This window comes from Ricinus communis, chromosome 10 (genome assembly GCF_019578655.1).
Source record: "Ricinus communis isolate WT05 ecotype wild-type chromosome 10, ASM1957865v1, whole genome shotgun sequence".
Taxonomy (NCBI): domain Eukaryota; kingdom Viridiplantae; phylum Streptophyta; class Magnoliopsida; order Malpighiales; family Euphorbiaceae; genus Ricinus; species Ricinus communis.
The window spans coordinates 7,170,299-7,195,591 of record NC_063265.1 but is presented as its reverse complement, the minus strand read 5'-3'; the positions used below and the strand labels follow the sequence as shown (position 1 = coordinate 7,195,591).

The following is a 25,293-nucleotide window of genomic DNA, read 5'->3' as shown; positions in this document are numbered from 1 at the left end:
TAGAGTTCATTAAGTTCCTTAGCGATTTATGGCTCTCCAAGTGATTCGTCTACTTTCGTGACCGAGGTTCCTAAATTTTACAAGTCTATGAGTTGATAAATAATGCAATTTTCGTTGTCTCTAATTTACCTAAAATACATGTATTTAATCAGGCTTAAAATCAAATACAAAAACAAGCAAAAATAACTTATAAAAGTAAAAAAATCAAAGAAAAAAAGGAAATAATTAATTCAAACTCTTGAATCTCCATGCAAATTTTCTTGATCTCCTTGAATGTGTCTTCAAAGTTGTTTCTCTAATGGTTCTCTATCTCCCAATAATTATTCATCTTTCCTTTTTATAGCCGAGGCTCAAGGAAACTCTAAATTGCCCTTAATTCCCGAGTTTTCAATAAAAGAAACTATCTTTTAATTCGACACAGCTTAGAACACAGCCGTGTGGCGTCCTCTTGATTTCGGCACGGCTTGAGGCACACCCATATGTGATCCTATGTTGTGAAATCATTATATCTTCAACTTTATCAGAAGCGGGCACGGTTTGAAGCATGACCGTATGTGATATCATGCTAACTTCTTTGAAATAAGCGAAACAAGCACAACTTGGAGTACTCCCTTGCGCTCCCTGTACACTATTTCCTTCAGAGTCTAGTGGTAGACATGACTTTGAGCATGCCCGTGTGTCAAACCGTGCTTCTTGATTTTTTATCCAGCATGTGACACGGGCACAAACACAACTATGTGTCAACAGGACACATTATCTTTGATCATCTAGGGCTCTTTTTTTACTTTCCTACAAAAAAGGAAAAAACGTATAAAAACTAAGTACAAATTCTTAAATAAACTAAAAGTAGACAAAAATACTAAAATAAAGATATAACTCCTAATTAAATTTAAATTATTTCTAACTAATGCTAACTCTTATTCTAAATTTATTAAAATTCAACTTAAATACATGTGTGTAATTGCACACAATAAACTATAAGATATATTAAAAATAATAATAGAATGATATTTTTTAACTAGAAATGTTTATTTTATATTAATTATTAAAATTAAATTAGATAGTGATTTAATAATATTATTATAAATATAAGTAGGTTTAAGATGTTTAAATTTGTTTGAATTAAGTTGTATGAAAAATAAAAAAATAAAGCAAAAAAACATTAAAATTTATAGTTTTAGTTAGACATTAAAACTAATTTGTACTAAAAATAATATTTTATTCTAATTTGCTAATAAAATTAATTTTGGATGAGTTTGGTACTTGATAATAAGTTCAAGAATTATAAATTACTAATTTAGTCCTTCAATTAACATGAAAAGGGGTAGTAGTTAGTTTTATTAAAACTAAAGAAGGTTTTAATGTTATAAAAATGCAGGACCGACTATGTATACCAACCACAAGTATTAGCATGTCATGCCAACAATTGAAAGAAGATTTCAACATCAATTTATCTGATAAGAAAGCATTTATAAAAGAACAAGTTGAGTTGTTTCTATTGGATCAAGATGAAAATCTTGATATTTAAGTGGAGGCTTTTAAATCATATGAAGAAGATGATGAGCTCGTGCAATCACAAACTCCAACTGTAGAACTTATTTCAGTGAATATTGCTCCTTCAACAAACGATCATTGGGAATGTAATGAAGTCATTGAACAGATATTAGGATTACCAATTCAGAATCGTAAGATTTTCTTCTATAAATCTCAGCTTAATCAAATTGGTCTGCAAGTCTATGAAAATAGAATGCATGAACCATGTGTAGATCAACCAATTTTGAAATCAGATTTTTGCTTAATTGGTGATATAATTTCTACAGATATAAATGATGGATTTGCTCAAAAAAAAGTTATATGTGATGATGTTTATGGTGATAAGGTTATGAAAACTTGAAAGTAAAATAGAATCACATAAAGTATATAAATTGAGTATTGTATGCCTGCAAGGTGTTTGTCAAAATGCAGATCTACAAGTGATGCAAATAATTTTAAAGAATTGTCAGAATACAAGTGCATTTGAGGACGTTGAGTATTTCAAACTCCTTCTAGCATCATCGAATTTCAAGGTTTTTCTAGCTATATTGGAGACACTTGCGGACTCATTGGTCATGGTTGATAAAGTTGTGAAGATGACTAAAGCTATTAATGGGTAATTTCCTAATTGCTTTCTTCAGGAGAAGAAAGGTCTTGCAGAGGAAGGTAATGTCAAGATCCTAGCTAAAGGGAAGGTCCTGGGCCAGCAGCATGAGCAGCCTAAGGAGAGATCAGAATTCATCTAACAAAATGATAGGAAATGAGTCATTAATGTGTCAATCGAATTGCATAAAAATATCAGTATTAGTTATTAAAGTTTGTCTTGTAGCTAGCTAGTTATTTGGTCTATTGTTCTTTTATCCTTTAGTTAATTTTAATGTTAAAATCCAGCTGTTATGATAGTTGTTCTTTGTCTTTTTGTGCCAATCATTGGTATTAACTGTATTTGAAAACTATAGTAGGGGCCAATATTGGCTATTAACTGTATTTGGAATTGTAATAGGGAAATTCAAGTACAATTATCAATGAAATATTTTCTTTTCCTCTAAATCTCTCTGTCCAGCTCTTATTATTCTTCTTCTTCTTCCATTTCCTACTTCTATATTTCATTTCTGTCTCGCCCGTTTCTACCATTATTAGTTCCTGCCAACTCTAATGCAATAGGATACATAATAGACTGCAACAAACTCTTTATTCTAGTTTTGTTTCATATTCAGTTTCGATTTAATATGGCTTAATCAAATTAAAAGTAAAAAAAAAAAAAATCACATTTCGAATTCAATAACTTTTTAAAAAAAAAGAAATATATTAATTTATTAGGTAAAACTGATATTAATAAAAACATATTGGGTTTATTTATGGTTTCAACTAGCTAGAATTGTTGGTTTCCGTTGTTTTTCATAAATTAAAATTGTTGATTGATCCGATATTTAGATCTCATAATCTTCTTGGCGAGTTCCGATTTGAAGCTGTTTCGTGGCCGGGTGTAGGGCCACGAATCATACATCAATTATTCCAATTTAATTTTTCCATTAAACATATTTAAATATAAAATAACCTATTACAATGCTCTCGAATTGTCAGTTATCATAGGTAAAGCAGTGATGCTATGTATAACATCGAACCACATACCAACTGTACTGTTCCAGAAAATACAAATGAAACGAAAGGAAAAAAAAAAAAAGTAACAACTGAATACATGAACGTCTACTGGGGAACTAACTGAAATAGGCATTATTAATTTGACTAATTGGCCGTCCTGCAGTTAGTCCTGATCTGACCATTTGTGCCAGTAAGTGGGCTAAGGTTTCCCATCTTCACCATTGCTTTGGCAAAATCTACACTAAAAGAAGTTGGATTGGAGCTATAAGCTTTGACTTGAGCATCTGTAGAACCTCCATTAAAGAGTTGTTGATCAGAGTGCAGAAGACCCTTTTTGCTCAACAAATTCTTGAAGTAAGCATTATCAAAAATATTTGGGGTGGTCACGTCAAGATTGGCAAGATTATTGTCACCTCCGGTGCTGGGACAATTCGCTTTTAATGATGTTGCAAATGCTGTTTCTATGTTCGTTTCATTGTAAATCCGGGTTCGAAACACTGAGCATTTTGCTTGGCCGATTGAATGAGCTCCTGCAATAACAATAATCAAAGCCAAAGCCAAATTATTTAATTAGCACTTAACAGCTCTAAGTACGTAGTATTCGTATAATATGATTGCGGGATAAAATGGAAAAAAAAAGTTATTGTTTTCTTTATTTTAGTTGAACTCCGATTAGAGCTAGAATTTATAGTCTATTATGTTTGCAACAAATTATTTTTACTGTATGTATATATATGCATTAGGATCAACTTAAAAGTGATCTAAATGCACATACCTGAGAGAGCCACCATTTCTTTAGCAGTGAAACCTTTGCTAGAGAAATTAGAGATGAGAACAGTGAGATCAGAAAATGGGGAAGGTAAGTTGGTAGCAGCAGCACTAAGACTAGCTGTGGCTGAATCTCTTCGGCCTAACTGAACATTCCAATTAGGTCCGCCCAACTGAAACAAATCCATGATCTCGAGCATATTAATTTATCGAAAATTACCAGTAATTAATATGTAAAACTTCATAAAACAATCATCATAAGGTGGAAAATCGTATGTTGTTCTTACAGCAACAACAGAGTCTCGAGCAGCGACGGCTAAGATGTCAGCACAAGAGACGACACCAGGGCATGAAGTTTCCAGTTGAGTTTTAATGGAGTCAATAACTTCAAAGCCCCTTATAGAATTAGTATTAGCAGGTGCTGACTTCTCTCCTGATGCCCCATCCAACAACACCGATGCATCACATCCCTGTCCATATGTTTGATATATAGTTAATTAGTTGAAACTAATATGAATGAATCATTTTCTATTTCATAGTTAAGTATGTGGAGAATGGTGCTATATATAATTAGGCTAATAATAGCCCCTGCACTCTCGGTGGCTGTCTCGTAGCGAAGGAGATGAGGAATTCACCCATAATTTTCAAGTAAGCAAAACAAATATTACGGAGTCTTTGTTTTTTTTATGTGAAGATATGTTAAGAGTATACATATCCTAGCGAAAGATTTTTATTTAGATTTGGTGTATACACTGCAATTATATATATATTTTATATACTAAATCAATAAATAATTGACTCATATTTCATTATTTAAAAATAATGAATATGTATCAATTATTTATTGATTTAGTATGAAAGTGAAGGCATTATACTAAATCTAAACAAATTATAGAATATGATTTCTCATTCCCAGCAACATGGCCTGAAATCAAGGTCTAAAGTTGATGTGAATATGATAAAACCATGCAAAAGGACAAGTGAAAAAGTAAGTTAAGGACACAAATGTACCATCAAAAAGAGGGTCATGTCAATAGCGTCAGCTATATATGATACAAACATATAGCCTAATTTTGGTTGTGGCATTTGCTAATCATACTAGACTAAGCATTAAATCTGTACGATCCAAGTCAGATTATTATAAACAATGATCTTAATTTGATAACAAAAGAAGAAGCTTAATACTAGCTACCCAAGTAGGGTTTTTTATTTTATTTTTATGAATGATGTTTGAATATATATAGTAGAAACTCTGTAAAAGCAAAACTTGTTAAAGTCACCGGATAATTTAGCTTTATAACATGCATATAATTGGAGCTGGCTTATAGCTGGTGTACTTGTAAAAGAAAAATTTTACGAATATAGGTGGTATCTCAATTGAGTTTTGACTATAAAATTCAAACATAAAACCTTATAATATTAGATATTTAATAATAACTTACTGGCCTGCTAATGTTTTATATGAGCAATGTAGCTAAAAAAGGAAAAAAATAAATGAACAAATTAAGTTAGGAAGTAAAATGACTTGCATTAACAAAGCAATCATGGAAATGAAGACGAAGCAAGGATGCCCCCATGCGAGCCTCAGTAGACACTGCAGCAGTCACACCTGACTTAATGATGGAAAGGGCATTAGGGCATGCTGTTGCATAGAAAGTAGGAGATAGCTGAGCAGAAGCTATTCCAACAAGATACAAAGATATTATTCCTAATTGAAATTTGAATGCAAGTGGTGAAGAGAAAGATTGAAAAGAAGCCATAACCGATGACCTTCTTTGATTTAGAGGAAGAATTTCTATGACAAAAGTAGAAAAAGAAAAGAAAGTATGAGGTTGATCTCTGCTCAGTGCCTGGTTATGCCCTAAGGATGGGAATTTATAAGAGCTGAAGCCTGACTAGTATTCCATTTCTTTAAATTTATTAATGGGCTGAGTCAACGGTCATCAATAAAATACAATTGAGGAAGTTGGTGGCATTCTTTGCTTTTTTGAGTTAAAAGGATGTTTGGTCTGTTCAACTCATGTTGATTTAGAAGCAATTAATATTTAAGCTAAAGAAGGTTAGGCTAAGGAAATTCTTAAAGAAAAAAATGGACTAAATGCATCACCGAAAGCAAAATTGTAATGTAATTCCCTGTTCATACCGCTTACAGCTATCTCATACCACACTTAAATATGATTTGGCATCAGACAGCTACAGTTCATGTACTATGAAAATTAAAACACATAACTTATATATTTTCTCACTAACCACACAAGTAAAACCTTAGTAATTATCATCTTACTTGTTTATTCTTTAGTAACCAATACCCTTTTCTTTTAAATTACAAAAGAAGAAAAGAAGACCTTAATCGCAATAAAATACTGAAGTCTAGGATGCTTTTTAGTAACCAATATTAAACATATTTACATGCTAATCCATAATTTTGTTGTGTGAATAAGACGCAAACTTTGTTGCATTAATTGCAATAAAATACTGAAGCTAATTAAGATTTTAGTAAAGTTTTAGCCTTGAATATAGATGAATGGTTCCCTAGTGACAATGTATTATGTATACGAAATTACTTTGTGGTTAATTAGTAGTTTAATATATGGGTATTTTTTAATATATGACTATAGCTAATTAATCCATTAGACCAAATAAAATTACATGGCTAACTAGAAACTTTAGCTGCAAATGTTGAATAATTGTGACGATTAATTACTGGCCCTTTACAGTTAAGAATATCATGGTCAGTTGAATGTTCAGCCACAAATTTAAAATAATCATGTCAATTGTTAGCCCACTAGCTATAATATCTTAGTCATCCTAAAATGTTGTAATTATAGGTCAATTAAATCCAACTAATATTAGTACATGGATGATACATGTTTGGGAATTTGCGTTTGTGATATTAGTGACTTTTAAAGTATTGTAAATTCTACTATGGACTAGTTAGATCTTCTAGTACTTAATTGGTCAGGTAGGATAAGATCTTATTTAACAACAGAATATTGATATCAATATTTGAAGGATTAGGTCAATTGAAATTATTATTTTTTTTTTTAGATTTATTAAAGAATAAAAATATTCTTTTAGTTGAAAGTTTAAATTATTATACGCGGTCAACTACAGAAAATAAATATTCTTTCCTCCGTTTTAAAGATTAAAAAAAGATTGTCAATATCTGACTATTTTTTCCTTTTTTCAAATGAGTTTTAAAACGTATTTCTACAAAATAGTGGTGCATTCCAAATTAAATTAAATTAATTTTTAGAATTACTTCTCACAGGAATTTAACATTGATTGACAAGAAACTAGAAGAGCTCCCTTTACAATTGCACTGGCCTTCATGGTTGAGCCAACTATAATTGATTCAAATAATTTTGAATAAGGGAATAGCAACTCGACGGATTTAATATAACCTACCTTCTGTCATTGCTAATATTATACAAAGAAAATTCAGGTATACAAAATAAATTGGGAGCACATTAGTTTTCTTCTATTTCAATTGTATAACACCTTTCTAATTACTATTCCGAACCAGAATTTAATTAACCGTAAAACCAGTCCAATCTCATTAAAGTAAATGTCAAAGTCATGTGCAAACAGGATAATCAGTAAAAGAGAAACAAAGAATCTCTTAACAAAAAAATTGAAATCCAAAATGGAAGAGCTAATTCTTTCGGTTCTTCTATATATATATGAAGCCAAACTAATCAAATACTTAACGAAAGTTAATTATCATAATATTTTCTGTTAAGAGATAAAAGAAATTCTAAATCTTAAAATTACATATATATATATAAATTTTTGAGATTTTAAATTTTTTGATACATAAGATTTTTATTTTGATATTTTTATTTATGTTAACAAACGGAATTCAAGCTAATGTGTAATTTTGTAGTTTTTCTATTAATTTATTTATTAATAAGTTACATTCTTAATCTATACATATATTAATTTCGAAAACATAAAATTTATTTGACACGTGTATTTAATTTTTGACACATAATTTTTATTCTGACTTGTGTACTTTTGTCACATAGAATTCAAGTTTATATGTAATTTTATAATTTTGTTATTAATTTATTGATTAATAAGTGACGTTACTAATTAAACACTTATTCTAATTATAAAAATAACATATTAATAATAAATTAATTTTCTAAGTAGATAATAGTTAGTTTAATAATTAGATAATAAATAGCATATTAATTATATTTTAATATATACTAATTAATAAATTAATTTTTAATTAGATAATAATTTTAATTATAAAAATAATATTTTTAAATATTATATTCACTAATAAATTAATTTTTATTTATATAATAAATTTTAATTCTAAAAGAATAGTAGTATCAATTATATTGGTAGTATTAGTTTATATAATATTAGAATAATAAATAAATATTTTAAAAATAATTTTTATATTATTGTACTAATAAAATTTTAAAAATTAGAGATATTTAAGTTTTTTAATAATATAATAAATTTTTAATCCTAGAAAATAGTAATATTAATTATATTGATATATTAATTTATACAATATTAAAATTTATTAATAAGTAATTTTTAAAATATTTTTATATTATTGTATTAATAAAATTTTAAGAAAATATTTAAAAAAAGGTAGTTTATTATTTTTTTAAAATTATAAATTAATATTAAAATATTAAAAATTTTATTAAATTGTATCTATTAATTTAATTTTATAATCAAAATAATAAAAGAGATAGTGAAACAAACGGTGGTTAAACATTGACTCTAATTCTAAAAATAATATATTAATTATATTTTAATATTCTATTAACTAATAAATTAATTTTTAATTAGATAATAATTTTAATTATAAAAATAATATTTTTAAATATTATATTTACTAATAAATTAATATTTTTAATTATACAAAAAATTTAAATCTAAAAGAAATAGTAACATTGATAGTATTTATTTATATAATATTAAAATTTATTAATAAATATTTTTAAAATAAATTTTATATTATTATACTAATAAAATTTTAAAATTTTAAAAAGATTAATATTTTCAAATAATTTTTATTATTATTTTTTAAATATTATAATTTAATATTCATATTATTATTAAATTATATTTATAAATTTAAATTTATAATTATTATAATAATAATAATAATAATAATTGTATAATACATAAATAAATGAATAGTTTTATAGTGTTTTTTTATGTCATTTTATTATTATTTGAGTAGTTTGGGAGGTCATCACTTTCAATTTCGTTATCTACTTTTCTTTTAATTCCTTTTAAAATATATTTATGCTTTACGTTGAGAAAAGCGCGTCGGCGCATTTAGAATTTCATGCAGAATATTCATGTCTGTTTCTTTGTTTCAGCCCTACGCATCAGGCATAAGTCAATTGCCTAACCTCCCCAATTGTTTATTCTTACCCACGATTTTGCCGAGCCACCCAAAAATAATAATAATAATAATAATAATTCTGGTTGCTTTCTCAAGTCATTTGAAGTATTAGCTGAATACAAATCATAAAATATAGTTTTTCTTTTTCTAATTTACGTGACAGGTATTGAAAATAACCTCTTCTATTTGAAAATAACCTATTGAATTGAATAATTTGTTTTAAAAGAAACTTTTAGATAAAATCAATCTACTAGACTCCATCACTTGTATAAGAGTATATGTCGTTTTTATTAAGTATTGTATTTATATTGATTATGTCACTGTATGTGGTAAACTAAGTCTATTTAATACTTTTTTTTCATTTTAAATATAAATTTTCTTGATTTATAATAAAAAAATCTATCCTTTTATCAAAAAAATTAATAAAATTTGGAAGTTGCAAAAAATACGAGAACTTCTTGTTTTTTTTTTCCTTCAACCTCAATAAAGTTTCTAGCATGGGATAATTTTATTCTTTTACATTTTATTTTTCTATCCTTCATGTCCCTTAATTCATCCAAATACAATTAGGAGATTCGCGAGTTAGGGTGAGGCGACAGGGCAATTAACTTATGATTCAATCTTTGTTTCTTGCTTATCTCCTAGAGTTAATTTCTCTATAGCTCTTTTGGTTTATAGGATATATTCCAAGCTATACGATATATAATAATAATAATAATTTGCTAAATTGATACTTCAGCTATCGGGAATGGAACCACCTCAGGAGGAAATATCAATTAATTCCCCTTCCCAAATGCATGCTCCGCCCTCATATTCTTCTTCAAAGCCTGAATGTCGCATAGAGTTTTAGGAGATAATAATGTAAATTAACATAGGGTTTTAGGAGATAATAATATAAACTCATTTAGTTTTATTTTGATCATGAATATTAATTTATTTAATCTTTATCATTTAATTTTAATTTTGATTATAATTTAATTACCTTAGTAACAAGAAATTGACAAGCACATTTCTCTTTCTTTATCATTTTTTTTTTTGTTATGTGACAATTTTTCATTTGTAAAGTGATTAAATTGAAACACAATTAAGTTGAATGATTAAAATAAAATAAATTAAAATTATGACTAAAATTAAATTAAATATAAATTTTAGTAACTGTTTTACAACATTATTCTGAGTTTTGGCTTGCCAAAATGTTACTTGGTGTGCAGGTATTCTACTAAATAATGGATCTACATGTGTACATATGAGATGCTTATTGCTTGTGAATGGAATTTGAGGATAGTTCTATTTGGTCAAACATAAAATGGATAAGAAACTGCAATTATGCTAAGTTAGCTTCAAAGCCATCCTAGATTAGACAGGGAAGTCCATTATTTGTCTACTTCAAACAAAATATTTTCAACTATACATCAAATTGAAATATAATATTTATTAACATTAAATAATTCAATCCATTATTATTTTGTATATAGCTAGTGTGGATGACTTTTATCTTTGTAATTACTAATAGCACCAGCATGGTGCCCGGTTTATAAAATTAATCATTTCAGCTTTGAAAAATTGCCTGCGATGGCGCTCAAATCTTGCAAATTGTGTTGAATAACTGAAGTAGAAAAATACTTATGAATATACTCTTTTAATTAGTGTAAATAATTGAAAACTGCATGAAGTCAACTTGGATATAGATCTGCATTGCCACTAAAGATTTAGAAGAAGAATAAAAATAATGGGAAAGAAGTTGAAATATGTAAATTTGCATGTCTTCGAAGAAAAACAAGCACAATAGTAAAGTCAGGCCTAATTTAATTATGCATAAGGTCTTAAAGTTTGATTTTTTTTCTTCTCATCCATCCAAATTGATAAATTGCTTTTACGTGCACTGGAAAACTTATCTATCAGGCCTTGATCTTAGAAATATTCACCTCACTGTATAGAACGCTAATTAATTATTAGTGTTGATGAATATTAATAAAAGAATATACAACGGAAATAGTGAATCTATTAATCTTGACTTAATAATAAATAGGTTCAAATTATTGTTAAATGTTTGGTCTATCCATATTTTTTCATACTCTATTCTAATTTTATTATATTCTAATCTATTTAGGCCAATTGAATTACTTCACATAATAGCAGAATCTAAAAAATTAATATCTTAAAAATTGAGGATTGAAAGCAGGATATGATGTTGTCTGCAAACACGATCACTATATTCGTTATAAATTATTGCATTCTGAATGGCTGAAAATCCGTAGAAAATGACATAGAGTACGAAATGCATTATTGTCGTGGGCCAATCAATCATAACAATAGTAAACTCATGCAAACCGCTAATCACTACAACCATGAATGATCAATTTGATTCTCTCTAACCTTTTGTTCTAATCTTAATTAGGTTTTTTCTATATTTCTACTCTTTTAATTTCAACCTATAAATTTAGAGTTTGCCAGGTAAAACCATTACAATTTTTAACAGATGATAAAATACAATTTTGAAATTTTTAACACAGTTACTTATCAAAATTTGAATTTAATCATAAATTAATTAAGTCGAAAAGAAATTTTACCATTTTATTTACATACTTTAAATTCTGCTGATTTTTATTTTCTTGTAATTTGTTGTCTGAGTGCGTTTTGTTTGACACTGCTTTCTTCGACAAAAAAATAATTAAAAGGAGTAAATGATGATGATAAACGCGGCCATGAGAATTCCAAAGCTACACGCTTGCTTAAAGCAATAATGTCTGTTTTCTTGATTTGTTGATTATGATAGAGAGCTGAATCTTGTAGGGTCTTATTTTGTGCATTTTGTCAACTAAAGGTTGCATACTTTAATAATTACTTGATTGTTTTTCATGCACCGACGCATGCATGGTAATGGAATATAGTACGTGTAAAGAAAGATTATCTCGGGAATAAGAGAGTACGTCCGAATGATCATTTGGGTACAGAATTACAGACACTACTGATCAAAATCAGAACTGATACAAGAACTCATACCGCACCCAAGCAGAAGATTATCAAGTTACGTCATTAATCTGAAGACATGTGCATTTCAAGCAATAGGTCTAGTCTTCAGCTTCTTTATTATTTGCCACCTTACATCATACTGCTAAATGACCAGCAACAAAATTAAAAAAGAGATGCACCCAAAAAATGAGGGCGTTTTCGGAACAATCAACATGCTCCAAACCCTTTGCAACTTAAAGAGCAGCGCTGAAGAAGAATGAAATTCTGCCTACAGCATATGATAGAAAAACCGGACAACTGGGACCTCAGTCCAGAAATAGTCCAATCATAATCAGCAGTTCATTTGCAAGTTCTCGAAAAAGTAAGAAACCAAACATAAACCAGAAATAGTCCAATCACAATCAGCAGTTCATCTGCAGTTCATCAAGGATTGAACTATTTTTTTTCTTTGAAATAAAATGAATTTTTCATCAATAATGATTAATAAGTAGAACCTGTGGCGGGTAAGTACATTCAAAAAATATATACTAATCTTGCTACAAGGATAAGTTTTTCCTCTAAGCTTTATTGATTGTATTGATGGAACAATTGTATACAGCAATTTGGCTGCGTTTGGCATATATCGACAAAAAATATATTCTACTCAGTGGCTATACTACACTATAAATTGACTTATTGTCGTTTGATGAGTCTTTAAATAAGTCTGATCTTTTGAATATCAAGATTCTCAAAGTCATCCTAACTCCTATAATGAAAGATAAACAAATTTCTATATAAAAAAAAAAAGACAAACAAACTCATATAAATGAAGAAAAATAAACTCCTATTAAGAAAAATAAAATAAAAGACTCATAATATTTCATCAATAAAATTAACAAATAACTAAAGAAAATAAATCTAATATGAAATTCTAAACGAATTTTCAACCAAATAAATTCATTTGTATTATTGTAATGCTTTAATTCATTTATAAATATTGAAATCTTAGTAGTCATGAGATTCTCTTTTATATATCTTTGATTTATCATCTATTTTCTCAAATTCATTATTAAATAAATATAAAAGATTTTACTATCAAAATCTATAAATTTTGACCAACTCATATAAAAAAGATAAAAATATGATTTGGTTAGTTATTATAACCGGAAAAAACTACTAAAAAAGAGAAAAGAAAAGAAATAGCTAGCAAAGAGTTGAAAATAGCTACCGTTCATAATAAAGAAAAGCTGCCAATGGCCAAAAACAAAAAAAAACAAAAACAAAAAACAGATGAACTATTCCTTGCTCTTTATTTTGATAATAGATTTACAAAAATTAACACAATTCCATGGCCGTAATCATGGTAGATATACGATAAACCTCGGCATAGAATTCTCAACATCAATCGATTAGATCAGTTAAATTGAAAATCTGTGTAATTGTTGATGTTATCTAGTTTGATTTTTTTTCAAAGAAGAAAAAAAATTCTTTTCATATATTTTAAATTTCCATCTAAAATTACTTTTTTAATTTTACCTTTGAAAATTATATCTTATTAAAAATATTAATCAATTAATACTTGATGCCTAGTTCAAGTGGTAAGAACATTCATTCTTGAGAGTGGGAGGTTTTGAGTTCGAGTCCTCTCCACTGCACTATGTAAGTTTTCGCTTCCTTAATGAGTACAAGAGGATGAGTACTCCCTATTGTATACCCAATGGCTTTCTCATGAATTAAACAATATATATTAATCAATTTAACGGTTCAAATTTCAAAATCAATTTCAAAAGAATTTCTTCATATCTAAAACCTTAGATATAGAAATTAAAAAAGAAACCAATTTGTATATTGCCAAATTAAACACTAAAGGTAGACCTTATGGAACTTTATTGTCGAAGAACGCTTCAACTTGGCCATTCTCCTATAGGAAACTACCCTCCTTTATAGTGCTACTTTTCTTTTTCCAAAGTTAGATTTTCATTTCATCAGGAAAACAACATTACAGAGAGTGCTACTTTTTCAGCTATTTCATGGCTGCTTAACTAACTGAACTTTTGATACCAAGTCTTAATTTGGAGTGTGAACCCCAACCCACTATGGCATTGAATGAGTATTGATATATGTTATGACATGGAGAAGTCTAAAGGGGTGTGGTAATAGTTGTATTGCACCTAAAAGAGAAACATCCGTATCAAAGCGTTTCAAAAACATTAAAAAAAAAAAAAAGGTCTATAGAGGGAAACTTCTTGCACGTACGTCTCTCCCTTAAGAAAAACTCAGTTGGATATAGACACCTTAATTAGATTCGAATCCCTCTTTTTTCAGAGGAAACCTTCTTGCACGTTTCTCCCCTTTTTTGACTTGGGGACGTGTGAACTCATTTTGATGCTATTTTCTCTGGGTCCATTAATTGGGTCGTGGGGTTGGTATTGCTTTCAATTTAAATAGTAGTAATAGTATTAGTTGGGACCAAAAGTAGGCCATAAGAATTGCTAAAACATTGGCTTTATTGGGGCCGACTGACGAGGGGCCCAGAGAAGTAAGTACTGCTTAAATCAGAATGGTTGGCGATGGCTTGAGACCTGCCTTTCTTCATAATTATCAAGGATATGTTAGAATCAAGTTTTAACTTTATCTTCATGACTTGCTTTTATATTGGCGAGCTGATATTCTGAAAAATGTGATTATTTTGCATTATGTGGTATGCACAAATATCATTAGTTTCGTTTATGATATAGATGGTTGGGATTTTCGGATATTTAATATTTATACAATAATTTTTGTAGAAAAAATTAAAATAAGATATGAAAATTTTAATTTTTAAGGATTTATTTATCTAAAAAAAATGAAGCAATGCATGTTTCTAAATGAGTGTAATTAAATACATATTATATCTTTATCAAACCAATAACAAAAAAGATAATATTTAATAAAAATATCTATTATTAAATATTAAAAAGTCTTGACTATATAATTATATTAAATTTTTTAAAGTTATATTCTATTATTCGCAAAAAACATGCATGACACGCTCTAAATAATCTCAAATAATATTAGATATTAAATTAAAAATAATAGTAAAAGAAAGGGGAAAAAAGCTCATGCTCACTTTTTAAGTAGTCACAATTGCCACGTGCTCCCACTTCAAAAGAAGAGCATTTAGTGATTTCCGGAAGATAGAGAAAAAGATTTCAATGCTACTTGCTCGTGCTGAACAATAGTAAATACAACAATATAAGAAAAGAACACAACACTAAAGCAATGTGGCTGATGAAATGTTCAAATCCGATTATAAATCTCAAAATCACGTTCGAAAGCAAAAATAAAAAATTTGAGAGTAAAAAAAAGTATTAGCAGAAAAAGAAATTCAAAAAATATAATATAAAAATAAATATTATAAAAAAAGTACATCGTATAAATTCCTCAAAAATTAGTGCATAATTTTAAATTACACATTGTAACATTACCATTATCATAAAAAGTTTTGTCTTGTATGAGAAATAAAAAAAGTCGAACGCTTCTGGTGAGTCCAATGAGAAATAAAAAAATCAGATACTTTTAGGCAGACAGCTATATGATGACACTACAGAGAAAGCGGCACTTTCAAATAGCATGCTATGATCTCAATGTTCTTATGAGATAGCGATGAGTTTCACAATATTATAAATTTTCATCCTACATTTTCTTTAAAAAGAATTCATCATACATTTTACATATAGCTTCATCATACAGCTGAAACTAAGCAGTTGATTTTTCACTATCTCATTAATTTAAATAGGTGTTGTTGACTATTTATCGTGTTATAGTATTTTATTTATAGTTTTACACTATTTACTAAAATTTGTGCAACATGTTTTACTATAATGTTCTTTTTTAATTTTACAATCTTTAGAAATAATTAAAATCGGTCCTTTCAATATCTAATATAAATGAGCATCCACTAGAAAAACTAAGATAGATACTCTTAGAATAAGTAAATAGGAAACTTTTCTATATTTTAATACAGAAAAATAAAATAAATAAAAAATATATATAGATATTTTCCTAAATAAACCAATAAGGTTTTGCAAACATGGGCTTCTTTCCTCACTGAAGACCAAAGATAATAGTTGATTGGGCTTTAGGGTTACTGACTATTTTATATAAGATCTTGGGCTTTAAGGGCCATGGTTGCCTAGACTATAACCACTATAAACCATTTGTCCGACAACGTCTAACGACAATCCAGTAACTGATTTTTGAACTTGTAACTCCTGCAGCTTTTCACTTCTCCTTCAAATCTTCTGTATCTGATATCTCGATGGGGATAATTTTCACCCAGAGTTCTAGAAATTATATTTATATAGATTTTCCGCCAGTTCGAGTTAGTTGATTGTCTCACTCTGTGTTACCTCTTTTCAAGATAAATTACCCGTAGAGAACCTTTTATGCTTTAGCTTGAAGAGGAGGCTCATGAAGTTATTTAACTCTCCCAAGTGATTTCAGTATGTATAGTAGAAGAAGTGAGTGTAACGAAAGTAGCTTTTCAGTAATCAGTAGTATTAGTTAGTACTAATTGAATTGCTAAGTCTACTGAACTTTAGTCTGGTGGCCAAACACTTAGTATCAAAAGTTGAGGTCTCGAATTTTTACACCTCCATTCTTTAAAATTCACTTTTATAAATTGTAAATCTACCTAAAATTTGTTAAACACTAAAGAATGAATTAACAAAGAAATGTTTAAGATATATATATATATATATATAAAAGCTGGTTATTTTATTATTGTCGAAATGGTCCAAAAGACACATCAGTAACTTCAAATATACATACTCATTATTGTTTGTATTAAAATTAAATATTTTTCTATAAGAAAGAAATTAAAAAAATATTCAATTTTAAATGAGTTTATATTTTTTTATTACATATTTTTACGGATGAAAGAGCTTGGGCATCTTTTGGAAATTTAATAATTACCATGCGAAGTTCATTTCATATGTATCCTCTTTTTTTTGGGTGGACTTCGAACTTGGTATTCAGTAAGAAATCAAATCTCAGTTTGGGTACTCTTAATGGGCTGTGGTTGTAGACTCATTTTTATCAAAGATAACTGCTGAGTCTTTGATAGCTCAAGACTGCAATGCTTTAATTATATAAGAATTTTTTTTATTAATACTCTAAAATCAATAACATAAATATTATTTTTAACACAATAAAATAAAAAATAACTTAAATTTAATATAAAAAAAAACACCCATACTTATTTTGTTATTTTTTCATTAAATAATTTGGCTATAGGGTAATATTTTACTCCTAAGTTACTTTTTATTCTATACCAAATAATTATGTATTCATGCACTATTATTATTATTTTGATTATAAATAAATGAGATAAATAATTTATAATTACTTACAATATTTTGAATAATAACAATTCAAAATATTTTTAAGTGTTTTCTTTAATAATTTTTCAACATAGTGTATCTCAGCATTCACTAACTGGACATAATTTTCAACAATCATACAAACACTTCACATACAAACAATCACATTTTAACAAATTTACAAATTTTACATATTCTACCAAATTCAATATAAGTATATCAATTCCTTTACATCAGTTACTATTAACCAGTTTTCATTACCCACCCCTACTCAGTCCCAAACGTGTTTTCAAATCCAAATCCATTTTGAAACCCAACCAAACCAGTTTCAGTGCCCAACAAGCCAACCAGTTTTTGGAACCCAAACCATTGGTTCAATATGAGCTTCAAAGCTAACATTATATACAAAAAAAGCCCTAGCTTTAAACCCTAACTTCGAGCCCACTGAAAAGACCAAAAAACCCTATACCAAACTCATTTGCCTCAAAGAGAATAGTGCTAATTTCACTCTCAAGTAAAGAATCAAGTAAATAAATAATGTTGAGAAAATTACTTTAGGGCATTTAACACTTGACGTTCATAGGATTGTTCAAATTATTTAAATTGCAATTCTTCTATTCGAAAGAAAAAGAAAAGCTTGCTCTAGAATTGTTTTCAGTAATGAAACAATAAGTGAATGTTTAGGTATTTGACTTTTTTAGCCTTTGGGTGTATTAGATTTCACCAAACTAAAAGATGACTAGAATAATTTATTCGCCAATAGAACCTACTTAATCCAGATATGAGAGAGAGACGAGCCACAGGCAATTTATAGCGATATTTTGAGAGTATACTTATAGTTTCAAACGGGCTTAAACGTCAGCCTTTTATTTGTCATAAAAATAAATACATACTTAGAATTATCACCAAGTGGGTTCTTGTACTTTTCCCTATATTCGTATTACTTAGATAATTGTACCGGTGGTTGTTCAATTATGCATTTAATTTTAATTTGATTATTTAATTTTAATTTTGGATTGTATATTTAGAATGTTTCTCAATATCTATGTTAATTAATGGTCTTTTAAAAAAGTGAATCACTCGCATCTGACATATGGATACTATTAACTAGTTTCTCATAAGGTGATTCACTTTTTGGGAGATCTATTGACATATGTAATGAGAGAGATATTCTAGATAGCAGCAGTAAAAAAAAAAAAAAACAGTTTTAAATGAAAGTATTAAGTAAAGCGAAACATAATAAAAATGAAGAAAATTATATGAGTACAAAAGTAAAGATAAAATATTATTTGATATTGATAGAGAGATAAAACAAATTGAGAGCTATATTAAAGTGACCATTACATATCCTAATTAAAATAGATGATTTTTATGAAAGAAATTGAAATTAGATGATGACTTTATAGCTCAAATTAAAATTAAATAATTTTTATAAAATAAAATGAATAAATTAAAACTAAATATATAATTAGATGATCACTGCCATAATTATTTCATATTATTCATATGAATCAAATCTTGGATGATAAAGTAAGATTATCCCATCTGCCTAATGGGAGTAGCCATCCCGGTTTAAACACGAAATGGTTTCAACAAAATATAGATACTTTCTGGAACTAGAGAGGTAATGATTCCGTTTAACAGTAAACATAACTTTCTTTTCTTTTGGTTATTTTTCTTATACTTTTTAATATAATCACTAATTCACACATGTCAAAAGTAATATACAGTCATTATTATCCTGCCATTTCAGCACTGACTATGAACAAATTAATATGCTTTGATGAGTGGTACTGCTAATTGTGCTCCAAAGTAGTTATATTTTGATACCGCTGCTAATTCATCTCTCAGCCTGTCACATTTATTCTCCTCCCGAAGCTTCTCATTCATTTACTAACAGATTTTTCTTAGTAACTTCCACTATTTGTATTATACTTTTAAATGCAAGACATATAAATAGAATAATAGTAACATTAAAAAAATATATGTAATTCTATTTTCAACTAAGCATAAAGCACTTAGTTACTCATCCAAATATTGGAGTGGTAAAAATTTTCCTTTATAACCAAGTTAAAAAATGACAGAAGTGTCATGGAGTTGCCAAAAATGTGAGGAATGATCAAAGTAGTGTATAGGCTTGCAAAATGCAGCAAGATAGTAAAAATTCAATGCGAAGGGAATTCACATAGTTAAGCAATTATAATAAGGAACCAAATATAAGATTTCCGATATATATATATATATATATATATATATATATATATATATAATGTAGGGGTGGAAATCTAATGCATGAGGCTCCTTATATAGTAAGTGCAGAGGAAAAAGTTGGCCGTCATGACCTTCCCTTCTCTGTATATTGGCAGAAAGATTATTTTCCAACAAAAATATTCAAAATAACCAGTCAACTTAAATGCCTGGAGCATTTAAAAATATTTTAATATTATTAACACATCCTTTATAACGATATTGGAGCGGTATCCCTGTAATGAAACTTTAATAAATAAGACAAATGACACTAGAATTTTTTTATATATTCAAATTCTTAATATAAAATATGCATAAAATTAATTTAAAGATATCAAATGATGTTCCAGTTTCAGTATTTTTAATATAAGTTATAGTCACAAAAGAAGTGATAAATCAAAGTATTATACCAGACTGAGCTTTACATTTGATCTATATCTTCTCTCAGACTTCTTGCTGAATATCTAATATGGCCCGTTTCATTAAGTTGCAAACCTCTTTAAACTGATTTTTTAAAGGGAATGTCATATACGTAGAATAAACTGCTAGCGCACAAGACAATAAACCAGTTTGTAGCAACACTTTGCTGGCTTTTTTTGTCATCATATGTAGACTTGGCAAAACAATGTTTCCTAAGTGGAAAACAACCCAACGTGAATAGTTGGAGATCAAACTATTGTAATAATGATAACATATATACATACATTATATATATATATATATATATATATATAGAAAAAGAGAGAGAGATCAAAGGCTAGTAGCTGCTTAAATTTCGCAATGCAATAGAAGAACAGTATTTCATCATAGCTTCGCACGTTAAGTGCCCTTAAGCATACCCATTAACTTGAATGGAATGTAAATAGAGAAAATTTTAATTTAGATTATTCTCACTAATTACTTTCACTCCAGTCCGTGATAGCTCGCACCACTGCCTGTTTCACCATTTGAGCATCTATACTATCAGCATCCCCTTGGTACTGCAAAATTAATCATAAAGGTTTGGCTCTTATCTTAATGTAAGAGAGAATGCAAATTGAATCGTATCAGTTCCATAATAATCATTGCATCTATCCAATGTTGTCCCCTCTATTTAGACAGTATCAACAGACAGCTATCGAAACTTCAAAACTTTTATGTTACACGTTTGTGAATTTCACATGTTATTTTACCTATTCGTTTATTTCTAACTAAGAGTGAATCTTGTTGCTAATGAATTAAAACATATCCATTTACATGTATTTGTTATTTGCAATGAAAAATGCAATCCTTTTCTCAATTACTTATCCTTTCTTTTTTTTTTGCTAATCAAGTTTAAATAACTTTTTTATTAATTAATATCAGTACTATTGACAATAACAGAAATTATAGAAGAAAAGCAAATTCTTACTTCTCCTCCAACTGCTTCCAGTTCAAAGTTGTCTTCACAGGAAACCCTAGCATCAAGAACATCAAGGCCTAGTTCCTCAAAAGCTTGCAATATGGAGACAAGCAAACCGGGGCAATTATTTTCTGAGAAAACACTAATAAGGAAACCTTTTTCTAGGGTTTGTACTCTGACCTGCTGAAATATATAAAAGAACAAGAACACTCACCCATACTAATTCCAATTGAGAAAGAGAAGAAATAGAAAAGACGGAAGAAGATAAAATAAAATCGGCCAATATAGTATAGTTTACCATAGGCAATTGATTTTGGGCAGTAGCTACTTGTGAAGTTCCCATCTCTAGATTCAGCCTTTCTACTTTTTCCTTCAACTCTTCTATATATTTAGATGAATCTACTATGATTGAGGTTTTATTCACCTGCCAAAAACACAAGAATTTTGAAACAAAGATTCCAAATGAATTATAAACAACCCAAGAAAGTACGAAAACATTCATCATGAGCTACTTTCTGATATTCATGATCATGGCAGTTTTGATTTTAACATATAGCAGATAACAAATTCCTTTTGCAAGTTCTACATATCATAGATGGAATTATGACAAAGAAAAGAAAAAGGGCATAAATTAAATTCCTGCGCAGTTGCAACCTAGATTTCGTTATTTGATGATAGAATGAAAAGATGATAAAGAAAAGCAAGAAGATGAGTTGTTTTAGGGTATTTACAGCAGTGGAGTTGGTAACATCTCGAAGCAATTGCAGCTTATCATATAAAGCTGCCTTCTTTTGTCTTCGAGAAGACATTTATGATGTTCTTTCTGCCTTGTTGTTCTCCTAACTTGGCTTTCTTTGCCCTTAATATTTTTCAGCGCAAGAGAAATACATGGTTTTATAGAGGATTGGATGCTTACCTCTCTCTCTCTCCCGCCTATGTCATTTGCTTGTCCCTTTCCTGCATGAGTACCCCGTTCCCCACATCTTGTAATTCATTTACCACTGTAACTTCTTATATATATATATATATATAAACTTCTCTATAATAAAATTCTATAAATGAATGAATTTACAAGGTCATAAAAAATTTCAGTCTAGTTTGGATCAGTTATAAATAAATATAATTTTTATATTATAATAAATTATAAATTTTTTAAGTTTTATTTTAAAATATATTTTTATATAGTAATATTTATATATATTTTTAATATATATATATATATATATATATATATATATATATTATACTATGTTTTATTTTACTATATTATTTTATTTTATTTATTTTATTTATATAATATAAAAATATATTAATATTTTATCTTTGCTTGATATTATTTTACATAACATAATTAATTATTAACTCAAGAAAATATTACAATACTCAAACTAAAATTGAATTATAATCTCTTTATATTTTATTTAGTTCTAAATATATGGCTATAAAGATATTTTACTCTATATATATGTGTGTCTTGTACGAGACTCTAATACGTCATTAAATAATCTAAACACTATATCTAATGCTGATTAATAAGTTAATAATAATAAAATGCTAATATTACACATCAAAGCATAATGAAAAATCATATGCTTTACATCATAAACATCTTATTATGTTTACAATTATTATTTTTAATAAAATAAAAATAAAATTAAAATATAGATGAAGCAAATTAAATTTTTAAAAATCTCTAATTATTTTCCTGAATCTAATTATATTAAATTTTTAATCTAAGTTTGCAAATATTTTAACCAAAATAAAAAATTAAATTAAATTAAATTAAAATAATGTTTCTCATTATTGATTTATTAAAAATACATATTTTTGATAATAAATTAATTACTAATTTTTCTGATTAGACAGTTAAACATTTATCCTAAAAATATTATAAATGAAATATACTTTGGCGGTTTACTATAAATTACTTTTAAGCAGTAAATGACTTGTTTTCTAATTTTACAATGATATTTTATTTTAAAAAATAGCATAATTTTCTTTTAGAAAATAGGAGATCGAGTTAATATTATATTTATAATAATTTTGTATAAATAATAGTTAATGTACTAATTAATAAAAGTATCAAATAACTTTACTTTATAAGTGTTCAATTTTAACTTAACCCAAACTTCATATATACATAAAAACTGACACCAAATTCTACGATAAAAATCTTGATATATTTTCTTTAAGTTATAATTATGAAATATGTACAATAATTTCACTGTATAATTTTCCAATAAATGAGAAACAAAATGCTTTTTTCTTTTAAGTAAAAAGGAGTCAAAGTAAAATATTGAAAGGGATATGAACAAAATTTTGGCGACAGTTAATATGCATCTTAGAATGTATAAGGTTTTACTTTGAAGAGATACATTTGAAATCTAATTAAAACATAATGAAGACGCCCACTATTGTTTTCCTTTTTTCAAAAGAAATCTTAAAGTTTACAAATGTGTTTTTTAATCTGCCTCTAGGATGAATAATCAAGACTGACGTTAAGAGTTTAGAATATGTTGAGGAATGACATTAAAACTCTCAATCCTTAAGAAAAGAAAACATGCATTGAAAGAACCAACCGAATACAATTGGCTTACGGCATAATCCAGTTCTAACAACTACTGCCTTTCTTTTTTTAATTTAATAGTTTTAAGAAAAATAGACCATCACCAACAAGAATATTGCAACTTTTTCTTGGCTACCAATATTAGCCATCATTTGATCAATGAAAATTGATTTTTCTGTGATGTGCGATTCCATATCTATTACACAAACAAATTCCATTACATCACTCTTTGTAATCTTGCTAACTCCACACATTAACCCAAGGAAAGAAAAAGGACGAAAACTTTATATTATAAGAAGTTATATACAACTAATGTACTATACAAGGGGCTTCTTCTCAAGTAGTTTGTGTGGAAGTAGCTAAAATAGATTGAAACACATGGTATAATTAAAACTGAGGATGGTTCTGGAAATTTTTCTACAGTTGGTGATGGTAATTTTAGTATCTAAAGCTAAAACCGATTGGGGAAGAATATTGTGGGGGCATTTCCATTGGAGAGAGACAAATGGATGACGGCGAGAGAAAGAAATTGAAGAGGGGAAACAGTGAGATAATAAAAGGAAATAATAATAAAAAGAGATAAGAAAAAGATAAGATTTTAATTCTCCCGTGAGAAATGTTTGGAGGGATTGACAGCTAAACATTTGTTTGACGCTGCTTTTAATTTTAATATTTTCTTTTTTTTTGTTAGGTTTGATGCTTTCGATGCCTCATTCTGTAATATCTTCCATTTCTCCGATCACGAGCAGATTTCGTTCCCTTGTTTTAGGTTGCAAAGAATTTAAAATAAAATAATAATACTTGCCCAAAATATCTATCTCTTTACGTCTTCTCTCCTTACACGTGCATGCCTCTGCCTCCCTATCTCCACCTCACCCTCTCTTCTCTTCTCTTCTTCCAAAAGTATGGGCGTGAACTCGAGGCCTAATTATTCTCTTTCTTGGTTCTTCGACGGACAACAACTTTAATATATATTCTGATAAATTATTAACTTTTTAAAATTTTATCTTTAAAAGTATACTTTTTTTATAATAATAGTAATATATATTATTATATATTTTAAAAAGATATATATTATATTATACTTTTATTTTTTTTAATTTTATTTACAGTATTATAAAAAATTAATTGCCGTTATTTCATTTATTAAATCAAATATTAAATAAAAAATTTAATATTTAAAATTTTATTAAATTATAATTTTCTTAAATTATAAATTTTACTTTCAAGTGTATAAATATATCAAAATCTTATGTGTATGTTAAATGTTTAATTAATTTTTTTAAAAGCAACTAGTTAATAGCATATTAACAATTTCAGTTCAAGACAATTTTAAATTGAAGTTTTTAACCGATCACTTTTATTTTCTAAAATAAATAGACTAAATTTATTTTTTATTTAGTATAATTTTAATTTGTAGTAATCTAATGTGAATATTTTACAAAAAATATAAGAAATTAGGTTATCTTTTATCTCTTAAAAATACTAATTTAATTTT

General features: G+C 27.7%; 2 protein-coding genes across 2 annotated transcripts; both read right to left on the bottom strand.

Annotated features, from left to right (window-relative positions):
• Positions 1–3,043: 3,043 nt before the first annotated feature.
• On the bottom strand, positions 3,044–5,755 carry LOC8269359 (cationic peroxidase 1). The gene is made up of 4 exons (XM_048379865.1): positions 5,433–5,755; positions 4,191–4,373; positions 3,911–4,076; positions 3,044–3,665 (listed from the first exon to the last, which is right to left on the bottom strand). Exons 1-4 carry the CDS (start codon positions 5,661–5,663, stop codon positions 3,280–3,282), a joined length of 966 nt encoding a protein of 321 aa, XP_048235822.1. The 5' UTR covers positions 5,664–5,755; the 3' UTR covers positions 3,044–3,279.
• A 14,839-nt stretch (positions 5,756–20,594) lies between these two features.
• On the bottom strand, positions 20,595–22,116 carry LOC8269358. The gene is made up of 4 exons (XM_002531270.4): positions 21,961–22,116; positions 21,528–21,653; positions 21,239–21,412; positions 20,595–20,828 (listed from the first exon to the last, which is right to left on the bottom strand). Exons 1-4 carry the CDS (start codon positions 22,036–22,038, stop codon positions 20,742–20,744), a joined length of 465 nt encoding a protein of 154 aa, XP_002531316.3. The 5' UTR covers positions 22,039–22,116; the 3' UTR covers positions 20,595–20,741.
• Positions 22,117–25,293: the final 3,177 nt, after the last annotated feature.